The 9,478-nt window shown below is 50.0% G+C and overlaps 1 protein-coding gene across 1 annotated transcript in view; it reads left to right on the forward strand.

Moving 5' to 3' along the window:
* Positions 1-7,953, forward strand: part of LOC311180189 (isocitrate dehydrogenase [NADP], mitochondrial-like) — a gene marked incomplete at its 5' end in the record, with an annotated part of 39,016 nt that extends 31,063 nt beyond the window's left edge. Inside the window, 2 exon segments of the mRNA XM_084247850.1 lie at positions 6,974-7,020; positions 7,024-7,953. Coding sequence (XP_084103976.1) covers positions 6,974-7,020; positions 7,024-7,764 — 788 coding nt within the window. The 3' untranslated portion in view covers positions 7,765-7,953.
* Between the last annotated feature and the right edge of the window lie 1,525 nt (positions 7,954-9,478).

The raw sequence follows: 9,478 nt of genomic DNA on the forward strand, positions 1-9,478 counted from the left end.
CGTCGAGAACCAGCACAGCTGCGAGTAACTCTCAAACGACCCCGTTCAAGGCCCTGCTCTCAGCTGAAAACCATGTTCCGCACGGCGTGAAGACCGACCGTTTTCAAGATTAGTTTGTGCACGTCCAGCGCGTCAGTGTCTATAGCGCATCAGCCTGACCCCTCACCGGCCCCCGCGGAGGCAGCTTGCAGGCTGCCACCTCCCTGCTACCCTTCAGAAAAGGGCGAGAGAAAGAGATGTAATTGTTTGGAAACATATTTCCATTCAATTCCTTTTCATACAAGCAATTTTCCAAATAATCATCTCATCACACAGTTTTCCAAAACATTGTAACTGTGCACGGGTCTCCTTGACATAATAAGCTGGTGGCGTGGACCACAGACGACCTGCACGCTCCGCCTGCCCCGGCCAGGCGCCTCTGACCCCATGCCCGCAGACGCGCGGCCTCTCCCAGCCGGCCAGGTGACCCGAGCCGCCGCCGCCTGGAGGGGAAGGGCAGGTCCGCAGAGTCACTGACAGCAGGTCAGGAAGGCCAGCGGCGGCACCATCGCCAAAGGCCTCTTTTCTGCTTCTTGTCAGACAGGCTTCTGGTTGATGTATTTCCTCAATGGGTCCAAGAAAATAATGAAGCAAATTAAAATCAATATAAAATTACAAATCAAAATACCATCCCAGGGTTGACAGAAAGACCAAGCAAGAGTCTTTCATATCACAGGGAGAATCATCACCTGTCGCGCGAGCAGCTCTGCCCTGCGGAGCCCCAGACGCACCCGGCTGGCAGGAGACAGGGCGGGGCACGGAGAAGCCGCCTCCACGGGAAACTCACTGCCTCACACAGACCCGGGGACAGGCCCCAGCTATGGGGGGGAGAGCAGGCATGTTTTCATTCTCTCTGCTTCTGTTTCTGATACTTCCATTCCAGGCTACATTCCTGAGCTGTTATTTGTCATTCTTTAGGAAGAAAAAACTGAAAAACAGGAGGATAAAGTCAACGGAGACTTTGTGTTTATAAATCAAATGTGAAAATTTCAAAACACGTCACTGCTCTGAGTGGTGGCCGCGCTATTGGCAGAGCTTGCGGAGGCTCCCTGGCCCTCCCATGCAGCCTGTCACCTCACGGGACGGAGACCAGCGGAACAGGGAGCGTGAGTGCCCGAGGGCCGGGAGGGTGAGAGGCTTCCCAGCCACAGGTGACCTGGCCACTCCAAAGCTCCAGGGGCAGGCCCCCCACCCCACGCACCTGACCAGCCACCAGGATGAGTCCAGGCACAGCAAAGGGGGCGAGGCGAGGGCCATATCAGGTCCATCATTAGTCGCCTCTGATGGGTCGACCCTTCAGTGAGTCCTGGGACAGCGTGTGTGGGGTGAGGCAGTGGGGTGCAGCTCTCAGGTGATCAGGGCCCCCCGCAGCATGCACAGCAGAGACCCTTGCTTTGGGAATAAGGAATGACATGCCGACTCAACTTGTGACAGGGGCCAACTCCCCATCTGTGCCGCCAAGAGCGGCTGCGAGAGGTTTCCAGGGCCCACAGAGTCCGTCGCCGACAATGACCTGTGGAGTGAACTAGGGGGCACAGGAGGCTGGCCTTCCCTCCGGAAAAGAGGAGGTCGAAGCCTCGGGGAGCAGCATGAGAAAAGCACCCAGGGGACCAGGCTGCCACAGCGCCAGCGCCAAGTCCCTTGGCTGGAGCCCAGCACCCCGCCCAGATCACACGGCGCCATCAAGAGGACAAGCCAACACCTGCCCTTGCACCTGGGCCAAGCAACGCCAACTCCTGAATGTTCTGGGGGGTCCGACCGGTACCTGAGAAACATCGCACATGCGGCCCCCCGGCCAGTCCAGTGGGTGTGTGGGCGCTGGCACGGGTCCGTCTCCGCGCCAGTGCTGTGGCATCGCAGCAGGCAGGCTGGAAGTGCACACGCGGGAAAGCAGGCAGCTAGGCCGGGCTCCCCGACACCTGCTGAGTGTGGACAACAGAGGGGGCTGGAGGCACTGCTTGGACTCTGTTTGCCCAGCTGATGTGACTTGTTTGGTCCACGCTAATTTTTTTTATTTTACTTTCATTTACGCATACAAGAACTGGGGTGCAGGCCAGAGGTGTTGGGGCGGTGAGAGGACTCACCAGAGACAGAGTGGGGAACAGAACAAGTGGATCCACTGAAACACACTGCTGAGGGGAGCAGCGGAGACAGGAGAGGGCGGCTGCACCGTGTGGGTAGCCCCTGGCCACGGGTCGGATTCAGGCGGCAGTGGCTGCAGACAGCTTCATAGTGCTTAACCCCTTGCGCCACCAGGGAGGCCCCTAATTTTTTTTTTTTTTTAATCTGAGTTAGTAGCCACAATTTCTTGAAGGAGTAGATTTTTAAAAACTAAAATTCTAATTTACTTTGCTATCCTGAAAGATGTGGTATATGGAAAGGACTGTAAACCTCGACCTAGTGGGTTTATCCAAGGAATACAAAATCAGCTCCACCCACAAATCCACCAACGTAATCATCCATTTAATAGTATAAAGGACAAAATCATGTGACCATCCTATAGAGGCACAAAAAGCACCTGACGGGCCACGTCCATGACAAGACTCTCAGAGCACCGGGAGAGGAAGGAGCTGCTCCCGCCTGCCCCAGGCTGTCTGCGTAAGCCCCAGCCACACCGCGCCTCGGGAGAGGGGTGCGGCCCCCCTCAGGTGGACACGGGCAAGCATGCCCGCTCTCGCTGCTTCTGCTCAACGCTGCAGGGAAGGCTCCGCGGGCAATCAGGAAAGAAAATGAACAAAACGCATCAAAATTGGAACGGAAGAAGCAAAGTTCTCTGTCTGCAGACGACACGCTCGCCTGTACAGGAAGTCTGTGGACTCTGTGACAGAAAGGCTCAACCTGATAAACTAACCCTGCAGAGTCACAGGGTACAAGACCGTCGCATTCCCATGGCTAGCAGGGATCCATCCGAAAATGAAATAAGCAACTCCATTGAAAACCGCATCAGGAATAATAAAATACTTACAATGACCTTAATAAAAAAGTGCTCGATTTGCACACTGAAAATACAAGCACCAGTGACAAAATTAAAGAAGTCCTAAGTAAATGGGAAAATAGCACATGTTCGTGGACTGGAAGACTCAATATTGTGAAGACAGCAACATGCCCAAATGCTACGCAAATGCCTGTCAAACTCCCCTGACCTTACTGCAGGATGCCCACACTATCCCCAAATTCCCACGGACATGCAGGAACTTCAAAGAGCTGAGACACTCCTGAGGAATAACAATGTCAGATGACTCACACTTCACATCCAGAATACACGCAGAGCATTTACAATGCAACAATAAACCTTTTTTAATGGGCAAAGGATTTAAAGAGCCGTTTTTCAGAGAACAGACACAAATGGCCAGCAGGCCTAGGGAGGAGATGCTCCCATCACTGCAGATCAGTACATGAAAGTCCCAACCGCAGAGAGAGTCCACCTCACGTCTACCAGGGCGATGACAAGCCGGCAGGAACACGAAGCAAGAGCTGGCAAAGACATCCAGAAACGAGACCCGCCACGTGCTGCAGGCTGGAGGGTAAAATGGGCAGCGACTCTGAGAACGGTCATCACTGACCATCCCCTAGACGGTCCCTGCAGTCACCTTATGGCCCAGTAAATCCCACCCGAGTGTCTGTCCAAAAGAAATGAAGACAGAGGCCCCCAAAAAACCCTGCACACGATTGTTCACGGCAGTCTGACCCATACTCGTCCCAGAAATGGAAACAATTCCAGCGTCACCTGAAGGGACAGACCTAGGTGCGTGGCGGAGTCCACCGTGAGACAGAGGACGTGTTCATGCGCCAAAGCTAAGTGAGAGGCGGCCAGTGCAAAACTCGACCTACTGTTTTTCTGGTTATGTAAAAGGAGCAGAATCCAAAGTGGCAGAACGGACGGGTGGTTTCCAAGCATTGAGGAAGAGGCGGGTGTGGAGCAGCCACTCATGAACACAAGGTGTCTGGCTTGGAGAACACTCTGGAACTGCACAGTGGTGGTGTGTGCACCTCTCTGGGGTCCTTCTATAAACACTGACTCGCACACTTCTTCTTAAAGGTATGCACTTCCAGGCCACGAATGAAAATTCAATGACAAGAAGATTCAAGGAAATATTTAAGTACGAGTGTAATGAGCAGAGTATCCGGCATAGAGAGGAAGGACTAGGCACAGGGAAGGAAAATTCTGGAAACAAGGTCATTGGTGGAGGAAATAGAGCAAATCTGGGCATTGGGAAACTGCGTTACTGATGGATTCAACATTAAGTTGATACAAAGTATTAAAGAAAATAAACACTTGAAAAAAGTCACAAGCAACCAAAAAAAAAAAAAATAGAGGGGGAAAGAATGTCTTACTGTTCACATATCTGCCTGGGGACACATATCGTAAATTAATTTTCACTCAATTCACAGACCGGAACCCTGGTCTGCTGGCTGTCAGGAGGTCCTCCTTGCTCGCCGCAGAGGGATCCCCAGCACGCACTGCCGCCCGCCTGCTAGCATCCTGGCCAGAGCAGGGCCAGGCCACCCCCGCACCGGTGGTTGCAGGCTGGGTGTGATCATGCTGGCCCATGCTCAGAGCCGCTTCGCAAGGGCCAGCTGACAGCACAGAGTATGAAATAAACGAACACACAGGCCTCAGAACACTGAGGAGCCCCTGAACAGGGGCTCTAAGAATAATTTGCTCAGAGCATCCTCATTCATGTCCTAATCTCTTTAGAATGTCAATGATGCCCATATTTGCCGCTTGCAAATAAATAACTGACTGCGTAGGTTTCCCCGCTGGCCGAACAACTGGTTTTTTTTAAAAAAAAAAAAGATTTATTTATTTATTTATACAAGCACTGGGTACAGTCAGAAGCGCGAGAGGGTGAGAGGATTCACCAGAGCCAGAGCGGGGAGCAGAGCAGGCAGACTGATGGAGGACACTGCTGAGGGGAGCAGCGGGCGGCAGGAGAGGTCTGTGTGCCATGCGGAACCCTCGCCAGTGGCCAGGGATTGAACTGGCGCTGCAGAGGCTGCGGGCAGCTTCGCAGCCCAGCGCTCAACCACTGCGCCACCAGGGGAGGCCCCAAACAACTTTTTTTTAATAAGATATTTGATGCTTCTCAAAGATACCATCTCACCAGATTATCACACATGAAGACAATCTTCTCAGGCCGCGTGCCACAGAGCGCGGCAAAGCCTACAACGTACCTAACTGTGCCCGAGAGGCCAGCGGGAGCGAGAGCCAGCAGCAGCTGACACGTTTGCTGGGTTCCATGACACCACATGAGAAAGCCAACTCTGTGCCGTTACTGTTTTCCTAATTACTGAGGCCAACAGAGTGGCCTCTAAACGACGCTGTGCATTCAGGCGCGAGGACGCGAAGTGTCGGGCTCATAAGCGACGGACCACCCCTTCCCCGCGGGCCAGCCTTCATCATCATCAATGTCAAGGATCATGTGAAATTCTAAGAAGGACTAATAGAATCTGGCTTTAAACACATTTCACTGAGTGTAAATGGCATAGATTAATAACCCAGTGAATATTTTCCAAAGAGCTAGAATATACAATTAACTTATGACTTTAAAAACACTCACACACATTAGCAAAATTGAACATCACTACATAAGCCATAAGAGAAAAGACTCTTATTTGGTATGAATAATGAAATTCAGAGACGCGTAATGCTGAAATTTAAAGAAACAAAATTCTAGTTTTCTATTTATATAATGGCTCACAGATCCCCAAGACATGGGAATGCACAGGGCAGATCCTCAAATGATGCTTTCTTAAAAAAAAAATGACCGTTTCCTGACACCGCCATGTTGAATAACCCATTAGAAGGGAATGGGTGTCATCGCGCAACTCACTTGTTTCCATGTAATATACATTCATAGGAATAGGAACAGCACTCAATGAAAAGGACCATGATTGAACCTCTTTTAAAAACGAAAAACACAAAGGATATGTTTTGTGATGTCAAGTACACTTTTTGTACACCATTCGAAGGATCCAACCTACTCTGAAAACTTGCTGAAAATACTCCCCCCATTTTTATTTCTGCTCTGGTGGTGACTGGTGAGCTTAGCAGTCAGCTGAAGGAGGTGAAACAGAGGGAGGGAAATGCCATGGGTCTGCCCTGCTAGGCCTTTGCCTTATTTCACATCATTGAGGACCTAGCACCTAACACCCTAAGTGTGGTGCTGTCCCCTGTGGTGGTGCTGAAAGACTCAGATGAACCCCCCCCCCAAAAAAAAATTGTCAGGTACCAAAGACCTGTGTTTATGGGTCAACAGGAAGGAGCGGGAGAGGCAGTGGAGTGCTGCAGTTAAGGAACACAGATTAACAACCACCAGCTAATAAAAATGTGGGACACTCATACATAGAGTATTTTCTCAATTAAAAAATGAAATATTCATAGATGCTACGACATGGTTGAACCTTAAAAATATGTTAAGCAAAAGAATTGGTCACAAAGGTCCCTGTATTGCTGGATTCCATTTATAGAAAATGTCCAGAATCAGCACATCCACAGAAAATTGAGCAGGGCTGCCAAGTCTGGATGGGCAGGGAATCCACGGGAGACAGGAGAGGTTGCTAATGAGTGTAGGGTTTTGGGGGAAGCTATAAAATATTCTAAAAATGTGGTACTACATTAATATTACTCTGTGAAAATACTGAAAACCATGGTCCTGTACATTCCGAGGCAAAATGTATCGTATGTGAATGATATTTTAATGAAGTTGTTTTTTTGTCTATTACCATTATTATTACTATAATTATTTTACTAAGATCATGCTCATAGATTGATGTCAGAGATCTACCACTTAGGAGTTCTGGAATAAACTTCAGTATGTATCTGAAAATAAGGGTGTTAACAGTAACTTGTGCTGGAATATCATAGACCACGTAACTGACGCCACTATGTCAATATGAGTAACAACATGAGGTGTTCCTGCACCCTCTGCAGGCTCCTTCAAGATAATCTTCACCCCGAAGGGTGGCGGCCGCGCCCGGTAGTGGGAGGTGTACGACTTCCCCGCGGGCGGCGTGGGCCTGGGCATGTACAACACGGACAAGTCCATCTCCGGCTTTGCGCACAGCTGCTTCCAGTACGCCGTCCAGAAGAAGTGGCCGCTCTACCTGAGCACCAAGAACACCATCCTGAAGGCCTACGACGGGCGCTTCAAGGACATCTTCCAGGCCATCTTTGAGAAGCACTACAAGGCGGAATTCGACAAGAGCAAGATCTGGTATGAGCACCGGCTCATCGACGACATGGTGGCGCAGGTGCTCAAGTCTTCGGGCGGCTTCGTGTGGGCCTGCAAGAACTACGACGGGGACGTGCAGTCTGACATCCTGGCCCAGGGCTTCGGCTCCCTGGGCCTGATAACGTCCGTGCTGGTCTGCCCGGATGGGAAGACCATCGAGGCGGAGGCAGCCCACGGGACGGTCACCCGTCACTACCGGGAGCACCAGAAGGGCCGGCCCACCAGCACCAACCCCATCGCCAGCATCTTCGCTTGGACTCGAGGCCTGGAGCACCGGGGAAAGCTGGACGGGAACCAGGAGCTCGTCAGGTTTGCCCAGACCCTGGAGAAGGTGTGTGTGAGCACGGTTGAGAGCGGAGCCATGACCAAGGACCTGGTGGGCTGCATCCACGGCCTCAGCAACGTGAAGCTCAACGAGCACTACCTGAACACCTCGGACTTCCTGGACACCATCAAGAGCAACCTGGACAAGGCGCTGGGCCGGCAGTAGAGGGCTCCGGCGGTGGCGGCTGGACGGGCGGGCCGGCCCCCGTGCCCGGGGGAGGGTGAGCCTCGCAGCCTCTGGAGGCCTTCCTAGGGGACGTTTTCTACAAAGAGGGTGTTTTTTAAAGTGTGTGCCTCCCGCTTGGCGACGGGAGGCGGGACGCGTGTCTTACCTCAGCGGTCCGCGTGCTCTGCGTACTGCGACTCATGGTGGATCACGGTGCCTTACTCAGCTACTAAAAAGCTCTTCACGAGAAAAAAAGCTGATGGCTGTCATTCGTGCCAAGGAAAGGACACTTCATTGTTCAAAGTTCCATCCACACGTTCATTCAAAAATATAAATGAAGCACGAGTTGCCTGCTTGGCTCTGCCGGGTGTAAATGAAACACTACATGGACTGACAAGCTCATGAATGAGACGCCCACATTCCCTTAGTTACTCCTCCTTACGGGACAAGTGACCGATGTCCCTCAGCATCCACACTGGGCAGAAACGGTGTCTCCTCATCCTTCATGCCCTTCCAATACAAAAATGGACAGAGAGGGAGAAATCCTAGGCAGAAGTCAAAGCGAAAAGTCCCGATCTGGCTCTTAGGGTCCAGGAGGGAGAACCCGTCTGAGAAACAGACTGCGTGCCACAGTAAGCATGGGAGCGACGGCGCATGCACACCAGGCAAGGCAAACTAAGATGCCCCCATCACACACTTCTACTCGGTCATATTTAAACTTACAACCAACTTAAAATCCAAACAGTTCAAAGATGTTACAAAGGAATACAGTCCCTTCCTTCACCCTTCTTATCCCACAACAATTCTTCCAAAGGGCAAATAAAAACAGAAGTTTGGTGAGAATAAACTATATGCCCATCAGCATGACCCCTAAGGGATGGTGACAACTGTATCCCTCTCAGCTAAGGGAGAATGGACTTCAGGTTATTGGGGTAAATTTAAGTCAAGTGCATTGCTAGTATGTGGAAACTGGAAGTGAAGCTTAAATTTAATCATCATCACATGGCTTAGATGTGAAAGACAGGTGAGGCCAAGCTGTATCACAAATTTGTACATTTGAAATAAACATCCTATAGGAGTGATGCGGAAGCTGGACCTGCCATGCACACCAATTGTGTGTGCACTCAGCCAGCCCAGCCCAGACTTCACACTGCTGTGCCAACGACTCGATATTATCCCCTAAATGACTTGCCTCCTTTTGCTGTGATTACGATTTCTGCTCAAGGCTGATAATCAAATTTTCTAGAAATCGAAAGGAATAAAATATAAGGTGAAGCTGTTAAAAACCAGCTATCAACAAAAAAGGTCAAGGCCTCCAGCATGAAAAAGAAAAAATTACCCTCTGGTATAGGATCAGATTTATTCTTGACATAGAGCAGAACCATTTACAGCCATAAAAAAAATTTAACTAGTAGTAAACCATATTATAAGCTTTCTTAATTCAATTTCCTCTGGCATTTATTGTGTTTTATAAAATATCTAAATGTCAAGCAGATTTATAAAAATGTATTTATAACTTAATAAATAACTATAATAGATTATTCATGAACAGATACAACACAGACCATAATAATCTAAACTGATATGGATTTTTGTTTCCTCCCATCACAAAAGTAATTAGTGTTTGCTTACAAAGTTCTTTTGCTCTCGGTAATGGGTACTAAAATTCATCTGTGCGCATTTGAGATTTCACCAATGCTGCTATCCTGTTAAA

This window comes from Talpa europaea (genome assembly GCF_964194135.1).
Source record: "Talpa europaea genome assembly, chromosome: 11".
Classification (NCBI taxonomy): domain Eukaryota; kingdom Metazoa; phylum Chordata; class Mammalia; order Eulipotyphla; family Talpidae; genus Talpa; species Talpa europaea.